The following is a 20,144-nucleotide window of genomic DNA, read 5'->3' on the forward strand; positions in this document are numbered from 1 at the left end:
GGCCAATACCAGTGACGATTTTCTGAACCGGTCCCTGGCCTCCCCGAGGTCGACTCAGCCTCAAATGATTTCCTGGTGTGATGTGTAAATATCGCCACGTTGGAGACAAAGGCGGCCGGGCGTGGTTGCTGTCCATCCACTCCCTCGTGTGCCATGCCCGGCCTTAATCGGTGCTCGCTAACAGCACTTGCCCCAACGGTCTGTTAAGGCTACACGGGGGATCTCTGTCTTGATATTCATTACATGCACGCTTTGTGACACATCTGTAAAATTAAGTGAAAAAAAAACGACGTGGTCGTACTCTGTACAATTGTTGGCGCCTCTCGCAGATTTTGTGCCCGAGGCAGCTATTTTGATCCCCACCCCCAACTCCGTGCCTGCCTGAGAGTCTGCACATCTTGGATTACCAACAAAGGACAATGCCGTGCTTTAATAGAGGAAACAACATCACTGTTTCCCTATAAGCTTTATAATAATCATCACAAAGGTCAGCTTCACCGTGTCACCTATGCAGTGACCGTGAAAAGGCCCTTACTCGGGTCTGGTAGGCTGGGACCTCTCTGTGCTAATATCCAGTAAGCTGAAAGAAGATAACTCTGTGGATAGGCTGAGAAGCCTACCATCTGTGTAGTGTCCTCAGCAATACAATGCACGGCCACGATTGCATCTACGGGTGTGTACGCACTGGGTAACGTTAATCGAATTGTGCACGTGATAATTATCGACCATTTATTGTTTAAGGAAATTGTACACAACTGGCTAGGTAGCGATTGGACCACAATCAGATCGTGCAAAGTTGAAATCCTGGTTGGAGGTTGACTCAGCCCATCATCCCTCTGTAATCGATACAATAGGGACCACTTTGTGTAAATTCAACATTGGTTGTCCTATGTATGGAATGACTCACTCTTGTCATAGAAATGTGGAATTTCCACCACTGGCTCAGGGTTGTAAGAAAAAAATGAGCACCACCTGAGATCTGTTTATGATGCAAGAAATCACTTAGACAATGTATTGTTTGAAAACGATCCGGTAATATTGCAATGAAGCTAATGTAGCAAGAAAAATCGTACAGACGAGATGCACAAACAAACTATGAACAGCACGAGGCTACAATCCACAAGACACAAAAACGGGACGGTTGAATCAAACCATGACCCCGAAATGTGTCAATTCATCAAATCAACAACGGGATTGAATCAAACAGAATACGTACATTTCATTTCTGTAGACAAACTAATTACTCAGCCTACGTCCGTTCAGCATACAAATATAGACACTCGCACACACACAGATTGCACATAAATCCCACACTTTAAAAACAGAGTAAATATGTTAAACACGTAGGCTTTCGCGACTAATATCATCCATAATAGACGTTTTTGGGTTACATCGCGTAAATATATAAAATGTGTCATTAAAACCATCAAATGTGTCGCCTGATGAAGCTAGTTGTAATTACTGGCGAAACGTTGTACTCGGATTGTAAATATTGTGGCTTCGGCTCTCCAACACACAAGCGGTGTTGCTGTACTAGTGACGAATTGCCACGTTCTGTTTACGTGACAACCCTTACTAGTTGGCTGTGTCGGGTGGTGGCGGGTTTTAACGACACATTTTATATAATTACGCGATCTAACCCCAAAACCTCTATTATAGAGTAAATACGGCTTGAAAACAGCGCGGCCCTGTCGCACGCCTAATTAACAGCGTCGTTTAATCGCTCGGCGGTTGAACGCGCTCGTGCCCAACTCCCCACGGCTTGCCGCTCACGTCGCATTCCTGACGGTGGATCGGCGCGCCGCGAAGCTCTTCACCTTCACGCCGTTCATCACCTTGCAGCAGCTCACCACCTCCGAGAAGTCAACCCCCCCTCCTCCCCCTCCTCGTCCTCCTCCTCCTTCGGTGGGTTCGGCGCCGGTGCCCTTGGCGCCGTCGCGGCAACCGCCCCCGCGGCGCGAGCGGAGGGACGCGCGGAACCCCTTCGGTTCCTGGCCCTGCGCCTGGTGCCCGCGCCAGTGGCGGAACGCTCGCTGGATGACGTGCGCGGCTTTCTCCTCGCGCCGCAGCGCCAGCGTGGTGCTCACCACGTGCATGATCCTGCGCAGCGGGAAGCGCCGCATCACCTTCTCCTGCGCCTGCCTGCTGAGCTGGCGCAGGTGCTCCGTCTTGACCACGCGCCCGAAGATGACTCGCGTCATCGTCCTGAGCACATCGAGGCAGTGCACCTTGTTGCCCTCGACGATGGCGAGCTGCAGGGCGGCGATCTTCACCGTGTTGGGCTTGGGGATGCGGAAGGGCCTCTTGAGCGCGTCGAAGAAGTTGGGCAGCTGCTCGCAGGCCAGGAACTGCGTGGCCAGCGGGTCGAACTTCCCCCACACGCGGTAGAACATGTCGATGTCGTCGTCCGTCACGCCCGTCTCCTCTTGCTCCTGAGCCTCGTTGAAGTTCTCCAGGATGATGGCCACGTACATGTTGATGATGATGATGTTGCTAAAGATCACGAAGGTGGTGAAATACGCGATGACGAGGATGGCGTTCTGCGTCTCGGTGCCCAGGACGGAGCCCATGATGTCGTTCCAGCCGCCGGCCGTGTTGAGCCGGAAAAGGAGCGTCATGCTGTTGGCGAATGTCTCGAAGTTCACCATGTTGGTGACGGAGCCACGGTAGGGCAGATCGCGGAAGATGCTCACTCCGAGGATGCCGTACATGAACATGATGAGCAGGAGGAGGAGGCCGATGTTGATGAGGGCTGGCAGCGAGATGACGAGCGTGTAGATGAGCTTGCGGATTCCCCCCACGGAGCGGATGAGGCGCAGCAGGCGCACGAGCCGCACCACGCGGAACACGCGCAGGATCGCCGGCGAGAAGTTCACTTGTGACGCCATGGTCTCCAGGACGATCTCTGCGGACAGGAGCGCAGACGCGGTGAGGGCGGTTCGCTGTGCGCCACGAGCAAGACGAAGAGCCTAGATTTGAAGTTTGCATGACTGCAAGGATTCATACTCTAGTCACGTAGGTAAAAAATGTAAATAAATTTGATTAAATCACGACGTTTCGGAAGCAACACAAGCCTCCGTCAGACGAAGATCCCCTCGCGTGGCCTTCAGCAGGCTCTTGGGGCAAGTGGTGTCAGCGAGGCCTTTCTCGTTAGTGCCGATGTTTACACGCCACGCCAGGCACTGATTTAAGACACCCAGGACTGGTTCACATATTCGCCACTGATGCTGGCCGAGGATGGAACTCAAGTCGCCGGTTTCGCAGCGCAGTTCACCATCCTGCTCACACACTCGCACACACTTGCACACACTTGGGTGGCAAGCACCATGCCCGGTCCACCTTTGTCTCTCCAGTGATAATGTACCATACCAAGTACTCGTTTGAGGTTGAGTCAACTTAGGGGAGGCCCAGAACAGATTCAAATAATAGTCACTGGTGTTGGCCGTGAGCAGTAATTTAACTCGGGACTCCGGGTTCATAGCAAGTGCGCTAACCACTACACTACCGCCCCCCCCCACCACACACACGTATGCTCAAACCTCATTACTACTCGATAAATTTGGCCGCGATAATTATTTGACTACTCCATAACCACATCTCCCTGAACGTGCCAATTTTCACCAGATCTTGTAAACTAAGCAAAGTTGAGCCTGGTTAGTAAATGGATGGGAAACTGCATGGGAATACCAAGTGTTGCGTGCTTGGGCTACGAGTTGTCCAGGAGACTGCAGTAGAGACATTGATGTTTTTTATTCATCTGTGCGAAGCTCTGAGCATTACCCCCTCATGGGAGCGGCGTTTCTCTGGGTGAGCTGCTACTCGCCAAACACTCAATGCAGGATGGTCGTGAAAATAATCGGAGGCCGAGTAAGATTTGTTGGATAAATAACAACATTTTAACAAGTTTAACATGATTATTTTTACGAAACGTCTTCCCACCCCAGCAACGCAAATACATTACTGTTGACAGTAATTTAATAATAGCACAGCAGCAATTATATCCGACACCTGTTGGTAATATACAGGGTGCAATGCATGTACACAAATAGACATTTTAACTAGTAGGAACATTACAACCTAAATGCGTGCTTACACACGTTTAATATGTTGTCGTGTATTGTTCCAAAACTGCTCAAACTCTTGGCTCCACAATGAAGTACACACAACCATGCGCAAACATCATCACGGACATCAGAGACAACCTTCACAGACATGTCAGACTGACATCACAGACACTCAACACGGACACACATCATGGACACACATCATGGACAGACATCGCAGGCAGACATCGCAGACATCACAGACAGACAAAACAGACGGCGCACAGCTGAACTCCCCACCGATCAGCGCCCGTACCTGTTATGGAGATGCACACCACAAAAAAGTCAAAGATGTCCCACGGCTGGCGGAAGTAGTGGATTCGATTCCCCAGGATCTTCAGCGCAGCCTCCAGCATGAAGAGGACCGTGAAGACCAGGTTGATGATCTTGGTAATGTTGGTGAAGCTTTCACTTTGCTTGTAGTGCTCTGAAGCGAGCAGCACCATGTTGAGGGAGATGACGGCAGTGGAGATGTACTCGAAGAGCCGGCGGTGCACCAGCACGTAGAAGAACCTCAGGACACGATTCTGAAAGCGGAGTCACGGCAGAACCACGATGAGCCCCTCTCCGATGAGCGCGGTCGGCTACGTACGCCGCCGACGAATTTCGACGCGCGCACGAACACCACCACCACCACCACGTCGTCCCGCGACGAACGGCACGTTGCTGCTCACGTGCCACTCGATCGAGCGACCGATATTTACGGAGCTCGGTTCGCATCGAAATCGGCATCTCGGAGAGCTTCACGTAACGCTTAACTTATACCTGAGCGCCCGATACCTTAGCAGCTACACTTCTCAGGTAACAAAGAGAGGTAACCTAGACTGAGTCATTAAAAACTGAACAAACGCTTCTGTTGTGTTGAAATCCAACGACTAACCTCGAGGAATAAGAGTAACAGTAGGCACTCATCTCGACGCACGCTATATTTTGCTGCTACGAATTTCCACACGATGAGCCACTTCGTTGAGCTGTCATTTGTGGCCAGGTCGTTTCTGGAACAGCGCTACATAGCTCAGTGGGCCTTACCTTGTAACATAAACATAGTTTAGTTTTATTTGTATAAATATTTTTTGTTTACCTTTCGTATACTTTGCACTCCTATCGTGTTTTTGTATTGCTGACCCGCCCCTGCTGGACATCTGCGGGGAAAGAGCTTTATAGCCCATCGGATTCCTCCTCCAGTATAAATACATATTCTGATTCTGATGCTTGAATGAGGTCGCAGGCGCGCTGTGGAGCAGTGGCAGGACCCCTCATGTCGTCATCTCTCAGCTCGCATCGCTCCATGGGACTCGCGTTGACATCTTTAGCACCTTAGACACGCGTCTTCCAGTAACCCTTTGCCGATGCAATTTAATTAACTAGAAATAAACATTCCTATATCACGAAACTGTCCCTCCATAAGGATACCTCAGTATTGGGATGAATTTAGCGTTTAAAAAAGGTAGCTTCCTATTTTTGTGATTTTTTTAATTGCCAATTTTCAGATACTTTTGGGGATTTTTGGCTCATTTTCAATGGGTAGGGGTGTGAGATGTCTTCGTGCCAGCAACAGTAACGTCACATGATGCCACACGACACTAGTTTTGGTGGGAAAAAAGCAGAAGTGACGTCATATCCACGATGGCACCTCTGGTTTCAAATAAGTAAAAAAAAAGGATATTTTCTGAACGTCCAGAATTTCGTATCAAGGGGATCATTTTATAATTTTCCTCTTTAATCTAAGAACTCGAGCACACCCCCTGCGATATAGTGGTATCTATACTACTGGACATCTGTGAACATCTGGACATCTGTGAGCTTTATAGCTCATCGGATTCTTCCACTCTAAATACAGATTCTGATAATAGCAGTTTTCAGCTCCATACCAATCCACCAGCGAAGGCCTCCACATGCCTTTTTGGTCAACGAGATTGTTTAGTCATACTTCACCACACAGGACAGTGTTGGCTGGCGAAGTGAGGGTGGTGACAGCGTCAGTTAAGATATCACTCGCCCCTGATGCGGGCAATGGTTGGGTATCGCATTTAGGTCTCTGAGTTCGAATCGCATTAGGCTAAAACCACCATGCCAAGCCTTGCAGCCCACTGTTTTGTTATGCACTCGGTTTAGCGTGCCGCATGAGCGTGAAGAACCTGGGGCTGCGGGATGCTCTTGGAAGGCTTGCTCCTGTACAGCCGTCGCATGGTTTTGTAGAACTTCTGCTGATCTTCTGTCAGGAGTGCCATCAGCGCACCTTCCTTGTGAGACTGAAGCAATCGCGATGGACACAGTGACCAGGCACGGCTTGAGTATGCAAATATACGAGCGTGGGACGACGCATCGATTAAATCATCGATAAAGGTCGATTCTTAAGGCGCAGGGTGCATTGCATCGGATTGCGCGTGTGTAAGCTCCGATATTTTTTACGCGAGCATCGGCTCGTGGAGCAAACGGAATCGTGCGAAACGAAAAAAAAATTGAGAATCCAACACGGCGGTGAAAGCGAGGCAAGTCTCCATTGTTTCATCTTCTTGGTTCTTTCGGTAAAGTCACGTAGAAGGGAAATAATAAAATAATTAAAGTAAAACATAATAAAATACAAAATCAAATTCTCATGACGTTTCGGCCACAACGCAAGCAGCCGTCCTCAGGTGAAGAACAGGTCTGTGTCTTTCCGACAGCCCTGTTCTTCACCTGAGGACGGCTGCTTGCGTTGTGACCGAAACGTCGTGAGAATTGTATTTTATTATGTTTTATTGTTTTATTATTTTAATATTTCCCTTCTACGTGACTTTACCGAAAGAACCAAGAAGATGAATCCCTGCAGTCACGAAAGCTTTAAATCGAAATTTGTCCATAGTTTGCTTGCACCGGGGCCCGTATCGGGAGAATCCGCTGATTCGCTGACGGCGTGAATTCTCAACACCTCAATAAACACGCGGGCTAAAATGAAATCACGCCGGTCAGGCTGGCTCCTCAAAAAGCTACCGCTACACGGAGCAGCACGAACGATTTTTTATTTTTATATTTTCGTGTGCGCGCCACAGAAAGTGCGATGAAAATGACCGCGTTTGCTCTCTTGCTCACCTCACTTCCCCCCGTGCCCCACTTCCCCAGGCAACCCTTTAATAAAATAACTTGCTGCAAACACATTCTGAAATAAGGTTCTCAAAACAAAATAATTTCTTCCTATGGCCGTCTGAAACAAACAGCCCGCCCGCCCGCCCCCCCCGCCTCCACCCCCCGCTATGACAGCGTATAATGTAATGGAAGTGAATCGATTTGCTGCATTAACAATGTTTTGGGTTGGCGTGTGGATTAATCACCAGAGGGAACAAAGAGGTCATTTTTGGGCGATTGCCTCACTGGAAGCAAATGCAATCAGAGGGCTTACCCTCTTGTGCACGGAGCTAAAGTTGTCGATGACAACTCCGATGAAGAGGTTGAGGATGAAGAACGATCCGATGATTACGAATATGATGAAGAACATCTGGGAGTAGATGTTGGCATTGTAGGATGGTTGTTGATCGACCTGCAATTCAAACATTGACTCGTTCACTTTCATAGTCCATTACCTGCTCTTGGCATCACCGCCTTGATTGAACGATGTAGACTTGATTACCGAGTCTGAGGTCACTGTTCAGTAGCACTCGCTCCAGTTTACTCTCCCCAGTGTTTAACTTTCGAGATAATTACATGCAGGCACGCTTGGCTCAGGTCAGAATGAGGTCACTTATCAGCGGCGCGCGTGCAGACGCCGTCGCCTCGTGTCGGTGTCACGTGCCATTTGCAGCGCAAATAACCCCAGCGCTGTTGCGCGAATTGAAGATGTTTTCACAATTTTTTTTTATAATGTGCCTCCCCCTCGCCCACCCTCGCCTATTTCCCCCTATACCCTCCCTTCGCCCACCCAAGCGAGTTTCGCAGATATTAAACAAGAACAAACAACAACCAAAAAACACGCGCAGTGGCAAGGAAGAAGATGCTTCGGTCGTGAGCGTGGGGAGGCCGGGTGGTGTCTACATGTGCGCGAGTGAGTGCGCGTGCGGGGCACTTGAGCTTTGGCACAGCACATTCAGGCAAAGAAACCGTTCCCTGCGCTCGAGTGCTTTTATCTTTCCCCGAGCACTTGCAGCCGCACCGTCGGCTCGGGGTTGAGTTGACCCGAGGGTAGTCCTCAGGGAGAGTACCCACTGCAGGTTGAGTCGACCTGACAGGAGGTTCCTTGTCGGGGACAATAGTTTTGGGCCTAGTCGACCTAGAAGGTGGCCCCCTCTTACTGCACGGTGACACTGGAATGGAACTCCGGTCAAGTCGCGGTCGTGTTGTGTAACTAGGATGTGGTGTTTCATTACCCGGTATATTTATTTGTCCGTTGGAAATGAATGCACAAATTGCAGCACTAAAAACGAAATTAGAATGAGGCATGCGCTTGGCAATGGGCTTACCCCCGTCGAATCCGAGGCGTCCGCCATCTGTTCAATCCATCCTTCGAGCGTGGCCTGTCAAAGCATTAACATGACACTCAGAGAAAAGTTCTGCTGCGTACATGGCCATCATCCCTCTCTCCTCACCTGAAGCAACTGAACGATGGCAGAATAAGTCAGGAGCAGTACAGTCATCTATGTCTCTTTATACGGCAACTTCATGGAATGTCAATGCAACGTAACTTATACATTAAGGGGACAAATTCTCTAAAAAGTACATTACATTTGCATTTCAGAAATTTTGAATCCCTAAACTATTAATTTGCGCTTGATGCGGCTCTATGTGGTTTGTGTGTTTTTCACACTGTACTGGTTTCCCCTGACTTATTTTGATTAACTATGTAACGGGCGTCAATGGAAAAATAGGGTGAGATCTACGGAATTTCGCTAAACGGACAACTTTTCAGGAACGTATCCGTTCTGTATAATGAGGAATGCCTGTAGCAGCCTTTATATTTTATTTGATATAAATGATAAAATTAATCAAACTGCACTACATGAGTGACCTGAAGCCTGATGAGGTTAAAAAGATGGAACATTAGCAAAATAAAAATGTTGATGAAAAGAATTGGTTATCTAGTTGGATTACATAAATATCAATCCAAATACTAGTATTTGGTTTAACACGTAGCAGGCTTTCGCGACCAATATTATTCATAATCAACGTTTTTGGGTTTAGATCGCGTTATTTATAAATGTGTCGTAACCCTCCACCACCCGACACGGCCATTCAGTAAAAAAGTGTCACGTTGACAAAAAACAAATAGTTCACTGCTTTAGCCCAGAATTCTGGCGAATTGCCCGATGATGCTGGATGCAATTACCAGGGAAACGTCGTACTCAAATTGTAAATGTTGTGGTTTCACGCTTCAACACACCGGTGGGCTAAAGCAGTGAACTATTTGTCTTTTGTCAACGTGATACTTTTTTACTAGTATTTAAACAATTTTTTTTACAATTTTATTTTGTCATGCAATCTAACTCAAAACACAATCATGAATCACGCTATTGGTCGTAAACACCTCCGAGTTTAAGTAAATAAAGAATGGTGATTGTTTTTAATCTCGGTCAAAGGTCACAGGTTGCACATTATTCATCATCCATAATATTATCCGCCTGGAGATGCTAGTTATAATTACCGGCGAAACGTCGTACTTAGATTGTAAATGTTGTCAATTTGCTCTCCAACACTAGTAACGAATTAGCATGTTCTGTTTACATGACAAACCTTACTAATTGGCTGTGTCGGGTGGTGGCGGGTTTAATGACACATTTATATTTACGCGATCTAACCCAAAAAACACAATATTATGGATGATATAGGTCATGAAAGCCTACGTGTTAAACTGAATAATGCATCATCACTGCTATAGTTTCCTGGTTCATAACTCATCATCAACGCCACCACGACTCAACTTCAACACTATGGGTGCCCGGTTCCTCCTGGTCAGAGTGAACCAATTCTTGACTCTGCGACCAACATTTTATTCAAGAAAATACTGCAACCAACTTACCGGCTCCCAGCCGGACAGATCAAGTTAGTGTTTTTTCACACCGCAAAACAAACCGAATGTGTCCAGCCACACTGCGAAAAACTTTGCTCGAGGACAGACTCTTTGGACATGAATCCCTCTTCCGCTGTCAAAACGACAACGAAGCCAGCGCTGGCGGGGGCGGGGGGGGGGGCAACTCCCTGCTGCCGCTGCCACCTTTACCACTTGCAGGAGAGCCAGGTATGCGGAGAGGATGTTGTCGTAGTTGATGATGGTGTTGACCCAAAGGTAGCCCTCGTTCGCGAGGCTCTCGCACACCGTGCGGTTCGCGACCTCCGTGGCCGGCAGGCGATTGCCCTCGGCGTCGATGCAGCGGAAGAACTTCCCTCCGAAGAGCTGCACCCCGGCGATGCCGAACACCATCCAGAAGAGCAGGCACATCAGCATGACGTTGGAGATGGACGGGATGGAGGTCACCAGGGCGTTCACCACCAACTGCACGCGGGGAACGAGACTTGTGAAAAGAAAAAACGTGAAGGGAGACGATAGCGAACAACGACGCCGTCTGCGATAATAGTTCTGCTCATTGTATGGCGGCGGGCGCTGCTGCTGCCGCTTGCTGCTTGCTGCAGCTACGTCTTGTTTTCATACTTCATGCGTGTGGGAAGAAAGAGGCTAGATTGGTAAATGGTACTTTTGACCGGTTATAAAAACATTCCAATGTGTGATCTCTTTAAAGTGCTTTTATGGGTAAATTTGAAAGAGACAAAAGATAAAAAGGCCGGAGTGTACGTACATATTTGCTTTGAGGGCTCTTGAATATCAAGGGCAATTATCAGCAAATGGCAATTTAAACAAAAATTACATCAATAGCCAAAGACTGCAAAGGGGAGTGTGACCAATGGCTTGTGAAAGTCGCTTATCGCTTCCTTTTACCGGTTACAGTGCCACCTCAAGTCAAAATAAATTCCTGCAGTGATGTGCCATCTTTCTCTCAAGTAGTACGAAAATGCCGCGGTGGCGCCACCGTGGCGAGCTGTAAACTCCCTCGCCTGGAATGCCGGAGACCATGGGTTCAACCCTGACGCCTGCTGTATATTTGGTGTTTGCATGTTCTCATTTAGAAACATGCGTCTAGCATGGTTGGCTAGGTACGGTGCGAAAGAAGTTCAACCATACATTTGGCTGATTTAAATTTCCACGTGATAAGCCACTTCGTTGAGCTATCATTTGTGGCCAGTTTGCTTCTGAAAAGAACTCTTTAGCGCAGTGGGCCTTACCTGCTATAATAAAATTAGTTAATGGTTAGTTAAAACAAGAATGTTAAAATGATCATTGCCAATTGTTTTGAAATGTGCTATCAGTGTCCTGCAATGAGACCAAGGGTCCATTCAGAACTCTGGTACAGCAGTGCATCACCCTGTGTTAGGGAATTGCCTGCCGAAGCAGATATCACTGCAGTGCTTCTGAGATCCATTTAAATGATCTCTGATCTACACGCTGCTATCAAGATGTCCGTCCCATGACAGCCAATTTGAAATATTCATCCATGACAACAAGGGTGTGGCACAACAGCATTGTCATGCCTCGATTTAAAGCTTTCGTGACTGCAGGGATTCATCTTCTTGGTTCTTTCGGTAAAGTCACGTAGAAGGTAAATAATAAATAAATAAGTAAAGCATAATAAAATCCAATTGTATTTTATCATGTTTTATTTTTATTATTTTATTATTTCCCTTCTACGTGACTTTACCGAAAGAACCAAGAAGATTGTCATGCCTGTTCATATTTACAACTACCAGACTTTTGTTGACATAATTCGATTTGTTTGTTATTATTATTCACAGAACTGGAATTAACCAAGTGAAAAAGTGAAACACCAAATTTAACGTGGTCGGTTGTTTGTGTGTGCTGTCCGGGGAAACAATATATTAAATGCACTTGCAAATCCGATTTTACTTAGCAGTGGCTGAAACCCAAAAATTAACCCAGAGCTCTCAGCAGTGCTGGCTCAGAGTTCTGAGCCATGAGATATATTGGCAGCCTCAGAAACATACTTGTTGCAGGCTGATGTGGAGCATTATGGGTAACAAAATACATCAATAAAGCTGGATTCATTATTTCTCCATGTAAAAATGCGCTCATCTGGTAGACTGTGGACCTTCATGGGTCTCATCAGCAGAGTCATGCTTGCCAAACAAATACTGCATGATTTATTGAATGCTCTTGCCAATTACATCATGTGGAAGTCAGAAATAAAAAAGATAATTTCCAAAGTCCTCTACAGTCTCGCATATCACTAATACCATAATTCTACATGCAATCACAATCCAATACATAACAATGAGGATTTAAGAGGCATCCAATCGCGACCGCAAGTCAATAAGGCAGCACAGAAACAATGGGAACATTTATTTTACAGAGCGAGAAGAGGTTTAAGATTTGAAGCTTTCGTGACTGCAAGGATTCATACTCTTAGTTCTTTCGGTAAAGTCACGTAGGTAAAAAATGAAATAAAAATAAATTTATTAATTTTAAATAAAAATTAATTTATTAATTTTAATTTATTTTTTTACCTACGTGACTTTCCCGAAAGAACTAAGAGTATATATAGAGAAGAGGTTGTCCATTATGGGCAGAGAACGAAAAAAATGCAAGCTATCAACCTGGATTTCTACAGCACGGACAGCTGGGGGGGGAGGAGGGCCTTACCCTCATGCCCTTCCACCGGGAGATGGCTCGAAGGGGCCTCAGGGCCCTGAGTGTGCGCAGGGACCTCAGCGACTTGAGGGCAGGCACCGCACTCGCCAGCTGATTCAACCATGACACCTGGTGGGAGCAGGCACCCAATGGTTCAAACTCAACGGCCACGTTGGACAATCCCTCTCAGAAAGCCACCACTCGTACACTTGAAGTGTAGTCCGTGTAGAGCCCTTTGTCAATTCACTGCTGGATGAAGGCCCCCCTCACAGCAGAATCATCTTTATTTAGACTGGAGGAATTCGATAAGCTACGAAGCACAGCGTGCAAGTCATGTGGGTTATTTGATCATACATCGTCACGCTGGCCAGTGTGGGTTGAAAGCGGGGAGCATAGACGCAAGAGCATACAATGATGGATTTTGTGGCACCTGTCCATCACGTAACCCAAAGGTATTGTATGTGCTTACATGTATTACATATCCATCTGTCCAATAAATAAAGTGCATGTGAGGTATTTTAGCCAGAGGCAGGCATCACGTAACATGTATTTTTAAATGGCGAGCACAATTTTTTCTTTGAAGCTCGCAGTCACATTATGATACTCGTCAACTGGTGTTGCAACTAAACTCCTTCACATTGGCTTCCCTGCAGGAGAGATAACATATTGGAGGGTTTAGGGACTGTCCTGCGAAGTTTTCTAGGCCGGTTTATAGTTTATGTATGTGTAGTGACTGACTCGGAGACACTAACGAGTTGGAGGCACTCTGTTTATTAACACGGCCTAACGAGTTAATAGTTCCAATATTTTGTTGATACCAGACTACGGTTCCCAGTCAGGACAGCTGGTAGACTGCCTGACTGGCGACGCCGAGATGGTGAGGACAGAGACGGCGAGAGAAGAACGGCGAAGACTCCAGCAGCAGCACGACGGTGATCCCACTCCACACGGCAGCCCCGAGGTCCCCTCAGGGGCCCCTCTTTTACTCTCAGCGTGGCCTGGCTCCGCCCCCGGCCACGCCCCCTTTCTGGAACCTACCAGCGGGTTCCTCATGTGCCCCTTCTGTGACCTTTCCCCTGGATCCCTCTTTGGTGTATCACGTGGCCTGCTGTCAGTCAGCGCTGCTGTAAGCTACAGATCCCCTTCCCCGCCAGCAGCCAGCGCTATGCTGCTACATGACCAATTCTATGTCACTACATATGTATGTTGAACTTCTTTCACACCGTACGTAGCCAACCATGCTAATTAGAGTTAAGGAAGAAGGACAACAAACTTGACACAACAAACAGTTCTAAAGAAATGAGTCATCGACAGTGTATAATCCTATGGTCAATATCACAAGGTGGCTAAAACTGGCGGCCGTGTATATATTTCAGAAGCGAGTCCTAAATGTTGAAGGCAATTGCCACGCTTCAGTTTATGAAACCCTACGTCAGGCTCTAAGCGATTGAGAGGAACTAGCGGGGGGGGGGGGGACACTTGCCAAGACTAAGAAGCAGTCAAGTAGAGTCCAAAAGCTGGTGAAGTACTTGTGGAGGCCGAGGCCTATCATCTTGAGGAACATTTCCATGGAGAAAAACGCCATGTAGAAGAGATCCATGTAGCGGAGCACCTGCATCAGCTGCGCGTTGCTGCTGTTGTACTTGTCGTCCAGCGTCTGCATGAGAGAGCAAACGCACGCGGTGAAGGATGGGACGAGACATTACAAACCACGCCAGCGCCTTACGCAATTAAATAATTGTCCCGTGCTCGCTGAGCTGCAATGGCTTCCAGTTGCTGAATGAATACATAAGGTCGCACTCATTACACACACAATGCTTGCCACAAGTCAACCACAAAACCTTCCTGATCTTATCAGGAAGCATAAACTATCACGTGAACTCCGGCCATCCTCGCAACGGCTTTTGGCCACCCATCAAAGAAAGACGGTCACCGCATCATGTGTGTTCAGATGCGCTTCTGCGGCCATCGGGAACGCTCTTCCTTTCGATATGAGGAAGCTGCCAGAGCTATGCACTCTTAAATTTAAATTTATAACTAATTTCTTTCGAACTTCTTTATTGTGTTTGTTTTTGTGTCCTTCCCCACACCTCCCATTAGCACGGTTGACTACATACCATGTGAAAGAAGTTAAATATAGATACATCATTACTATCATCAAACATCCATGATCTATCCACTGAATGTACGAAGGCTTCCCCCAAGTCGTTGCCATCTCTCCCGGCCTCCGTGATGCGACACTCGAATGGAATCGGCTCGAGTGCAGAAGCTGCGCTGACTTGGTACATCGCAGGACCATCAGAGGTGATGAAAGGCTTCAGGAGGCCTTCATCCAATAGCACTTAGATCGTGACTGATGGTAATGTATGTAAGTATACAATACATTCCTATACGTATTATTCTAGCGTATGCGTGTTTGGTAAAGCCAGACTACATTGTCATTGTCTGCAGTGTTAAGTGCTCTTAGTCCTCCAGTCAACTCAGAGGGAAATCCTCCTGCTCCACCGTATGCCTCACAGTCTGCACTTGTCCGACACATTTATGCTTTGGGCTTCCCCCGGATTGCCCGTCTGGCCCTGTTGGCCACACAATGCCCTTGTCCAGTTCCAAAATGTTTCAGAGGAGCCCATGCATGGCGAGGGTGCAGTTTGAAACCTGGTTGATGGGTGGTGGGGCCACTCAATGTGTAGGTTTGGTGGTTGGGGTTGGCACCGGGAGCCTCCTTGTCAAGCCTATCCAGTGAAACATCCTGCGAGGACAACCACGGTTGTGCAGCCAAGGTCGGCGAGCGCACAAGGTGATTGGGCTACGCCAGCGCAATGCACCGGCACAAGACGACCATGCGGGTGGGGTGGTTGACACTAAAATTGTTCGTAACTGCCGACGAAAACTACTTTGAACTATTCTGGGGTGGAAGCTTAGACCACAGTGGGTGTCGTGAAAACGGTCATGGAGCGAGTGTTACTCACCAACGTGAAGCTGCTCAAGATGACCATGAAGAGCACTATCCCATTGAAGCCCGTCGTTTGGCAGAGGCGAAACACCATGCGCCTCACCGAGTTGAACGCTCCCACACACCCACCGCAGCACCCTGGGCCACTTCCCTCCCGGCCTCCGTCGCCGCCCTGCCACCCCGTGCTCGCCTCCCCACCCGAGGGCTCTTCCCCGTGCGAACCTCGTCCTTCTCCATCGCCGCTGCCCACTGCTCGCTCCACGTCGGAGTCGCGACGTCGCTGGCGGTGGCAGAAGCAAATGCAGCTGGCGGAGAAACAGGGCGGCACCTGGACGCGCTGCTCCGGGCCCTCGGCCTGCTGGTGTTCCGCGTCGGACTCGTCCTCGGAGTCGTCCTCGCTCCACGACTTGGACTCTTGGCTTTGGGCACTGCTGCGGACCGAGCCTCCCTCCAGCTTGGCCGGCTTTGGGTAAAGAGAGACGGCAAGGTCGAGAGCATGGGTGGCTGGTCGTCATGGCAATGCGAAAGCAAAGCGTCGAGAATGGCAGAATTAACTTTATTTATTAAACGTGGGACCGCACGGAGATATTTAATTTAATTTGTAACAAAAATTGGATGAGTCTCTGTTTGTGAAAGTCAATAACATGCTCAGCTTGGTTGTATTACTTGTGATTATTTATTTCTCATTTTGTCACACATGGGCCAAGCAGGATTATTTCCTTGCTGGTAAGCTCCTCGAGTTGGACCAGCAAACACAACCCGAGTGTTGCTTCGCTGGCCAAACATCTGTTGCATAGTACTGTATGATAATAAACTAGGAGTGTAATGATGTAGCGGCCTCTATGTGCTTGTCGGGGTCATGTGAATGCCTTGCATGCAACACGTACATTGTTTAATTAAAACATCGATTCTTACACACACTATTGCAAGCACATATTGTGAGCTTCAGAATCAATGTTAATCAATGGATCAATGCATCTCTATACTGTACCTCTAGTCCTTCAATAGTCACTAAAAACAAGGGTGTTAACATTCCATAGGCCACATTCCAAAGGCAAAGATGGGCTGTATTTCAAAAGCGTATTTTGGCCACTTCTACCCACAACATCAGTGTCGCAAAGTACGGACATTTTGATCTGGTCCCTTCATACAATGGAACCAAAGGTCGACGCATTGCAATCACTTCGAGTAGGAAACCGTCTCTAACAATACTTATTTCAAAATTATTCTATGATCTTAGATTTGTGGGTTTTTGAAGGACAATTTCGGATTTTCGCATTCTTTACAATAATATAAAATGCAGCGTGTCTTCGTGACAAGTGAAACCACACGACGGCCACGTGCCACCACCTTTGGTGACAGTAACACGTATGCAAGTGACGTCACTTCCTGTGTCATCATACTTTCGGATGAATCAGATGAAAACTAATTTGGATAACCTTAATTTTTGTACCTCGGCTCCATTTCTGGATATTTTTCTTTATCCAGATTAACCTAAAAATCAGGAACTGCACCCCTAATCTATAGCATTCCAATGGACGGTTATTTAGCCAAGGCAGCAGACCCATCACTTTCGCTTGTGCGGTGAGTTTTGCGACTTACGTCAAGGATGACAGAGTTGTCTTTGAGGCTCGCGGTTCCCCCTGCCGTGGTGGAACTGTGCAGGAGGTCGTTCAGACGCTGCCAGGAGTTCCTCACTTCGGGGCTCACATCGTCGGACGTGGGCGTCCTCGCCAGGTGAGCCAAGGGCTTTGCCGGAGCGATGTAAATGTAATCCTGGGTAGCTGCACGCCACGTTGGTGTCATGCAGAGGGACATGTCATCATAATTTAGTCAATCGCCTTATTCTCAGAGTGCAAGAGCTACCACGGATGTCCGCCGGTAATGGGCGATGTTGCTCTGTGATTTTCACCCAATCAGATTAAATCGCAAGTAATTTTACGAATTTTGACCCTGACAGCGGCACACATGAGCCTTTTTTTTGTTCGCATAAAAGTCACCGGATCTGTAATGTCCACTTTGAAGCAGACACTGCACCAGGAGTTTTATGGTCAATACACCGGCATTATTAACCAGGGCGGTCACTAAGCTCGACACACAAACTTTTGCAACAAGCGGCAAGCGTGGTCCCACTCGGCCCTGTCGCCGCCCCGTGGTGTGGAGAATCAGCAATTCCATGTGGGCAAGACAAACAACGACGAGGTCCTAGATACTACAATACAGCCATGTTACTCCATTGCCTCCTCAACCTGGAGCCACCAAGTCAAGTGTGTGGTGAGAACTCACGAGGCCAGGATGAGTCTCAAGAGTGGCCTGGGGCAAAAGAACGGCAATAAGGCAACAATAAATCTGAGCAAGAAGAACTGCGTTCCTGGAGAAATCGAAACTACTGCACGAACACAAATCGATATTAGAGACGATAATTTTCTCCGAAATCAAAGTTAGCTCAGACAAGTTACACTTTAAAAACCGTTCAAAGTACACTGGTGCGTGTGTGTACGTTTGTAAGTTGAACTTCATTCCCACCGAAAGTAGCCAACCGTGCTAATCGGAGGTGCAGAAGAAAGACAATAAACTATGGGTCTCTGTGCGAGTCTATGTATGTATGTATATTGAACATCTTTTTCACCGTACGTAGCCAACCGTGCTAATTGGTGGTACGGGGGGAAAGACAACAAACTAAACACAGTGTGTACAGCGCGCCGCGCACCCTGCACGCTGGCCACGCTGCTGCGATGCAGGTTATGGTAGGTGCCAACGTCCATGTCGAGCCGAGCGTGCTCGCCACGACGCGAGGCGGCCTCCTTCTTCCTGCGCCTGAAGCGCGAGGGCTTCGTCGAGATGTGGAACGTGCGCCGCGGCTTGAACCCCGTCAGGAAGTGCTTCATGCTCGCCGACTTCGCCGTCTGCTCTCCGCTCGACCTCGCCTTGAGGGTGTCCCCGCCGAACGAGGCGAGCAGCAGAGCGAGGAAGAGGTTCAGCACCTGCCGGGAGACGGAGCCCGACGCGTCCCCGTTGGCGCATTTTCACATCTCGCGAGTCCGCACAGAGGACTTTAACCCTTTCCCGTTCCAATGACGTATTCATATGTCATCACAATGAAACTGGAATAAATGTTTTAACAAAATAACATTATCAGTTAAATTTCGATTTAAAGCTTTCGTGACTGCAGGGATTCATCTTCTTGGTTATTTCGGTAAAGTCACGTAGAATTGAAATAATAAAATAAGAACAGGTCTGTCGACAGACCTGTTCTCCACCTGAGGACGGCTACTTGCGTTGTGGCCGAAACGTCGTGAGAATTATTTTATTATGTTTTATTTTTATTATTTTATTATTTCAATTCTACGTGACTTTACCGAAAGAACCAAGAAGATGAACATTATCAGTACCGAGGCTCCCACAAGGCCACGCGGCAGGGAGCGTGGCACAGTTTGTGCCAGCTATCGTAGAGTGCAGTCCCATCGCTAATGCTCACTGCGGTGAGTACAATGTCTTTAAAAACAACGGTGCTATGCCTCGAAATAGAATTCGTGGTGAGCCGCTTGCACGTTCCGAGATTCAGAGGTGAAGGGGACCCACCCGGTAACTGGCAGAAGTCTCACAACGGGAAGGGGTTGAAAACTGCAGCAGCTTGACAATATTACGGCCAATATTTTTGTTCGAGCTTTAAAACAATCGGCGTAGATTTACATTTGTAAATACAAATAAAAATACTTTTTGTTTTCAAAATCACGGTTGAGCACTTGGTATGTCAGACTGTTTCATCACGTCCGAACTCTGTGCGGCCACCACACTGCGGATATCACCTCTTTTATAAAGTTGGCCAATTCAATAAAACGTATTGACTCAAATTATCTACCTAGCGCTGTACATTGCTACCTCTCGAACCGTGGGGGGTGGGGGGGGGGAAACCCCCCAACCATTTCACTCACCAAGAAGCCGCCGACGACGTAGGTGAGGATGAAGAGAGGGACGCAGTAGTAGATGTTGGAGCACACGAGGCATTCGTAGAGCGGCTCGATCCACTCGCCGCACAGCACGCGGAACACCATGAGGAAGGAGGAGTAGAAATCCAGGAAGTTCCATCTGGGGACCTGCCCGCTGGCGAATTTGTTCTGCGTGGGACAAGAGGGCAGCGGCGTCAGCGGAATCGATGCACGGCCACCGGCCTGGGTCAGCGCTCTCCTCCTGAGCGCGGAGCCTCGCCCGTAGGGTCGCCGCGTCAGCACGATACTGCGACGTGTTCGCTACGATAAGATCCCCAATAACTGGATCGCCCGTTTTCCGAAAATATCGTTACATTATGCCAATTGTTGCTTGTTTTAATATTCTTTAAATAAAAAGCGTATTTCCTGACAAAATATACATGAAGCCACAAACCATATTTTTATATTTGTAAATAAGTAACTATTATATATGA

The 20,144-nt window shown here is 47.8% G+C and overlaps 1 protein-coding gene across 1 annotated transcript in view; it reads right to left on the reverse strand.

Moving 5' to 3' along the window:
- Positions 1-1,005: 1,005 nt before the first annotated feature.
- The window catches only part of LOC144722152 (sodium channel protein 1 brain-like), a 28,704-nt gene continuing 9,565 nt past the window's right edge, over positions 1,006-20,144 (reverse strand). Inside the window, exons 9-16 of the mRNA XM_078600325.1 lie at positions 19,657-19,839; positions 18,418-18,705; positions 14,252-14,425; positions 12,781-12,897; positions 10,291-10,563; positions 6,224-6,355; positions 4,360-4,630; positions 1,006-2,905 (exon numbers count right to left, since the gene is read on the reverse strand). Coding sequence (XP_078456451.1) covers positions 1,770-2,905; positions 4,360-4,630; positions 6,224-6,355; positions 10,291-10,563; positions 12,781-12,897; positions 14,252-14,425; positions 18,418-18,705; positions 19,657-19,839 — 2,574 coding nt within the window. The 3' untranslated portion in view covers positions 1,006-1,769. The remainder of the gene's footprint in view (positions 2,906-4,359; positions 4,631-6,223; positions 6,356-10,290; positions 10,564-12,780; positions 12,898-14,251; positions 14,426-18,417; positions 18,706-19,656; positions 19,840-20,144) is intronic.

The sequence above is a fragment of the Lampetra planeri genome, chromosome 13 (assembly GCF_965212315.1).
Source record: "Lampetra planeri chromosome 13, kcLamPlan1.2.h2, whole genome shotgun sequence".
Taxonomy (NCBI): Eukaryota; Metazoa; Chordata; class Hyperoartia; order Petromyzontiformes; family Petromyzontidae; genus Lampetra; species Lampetra planeri.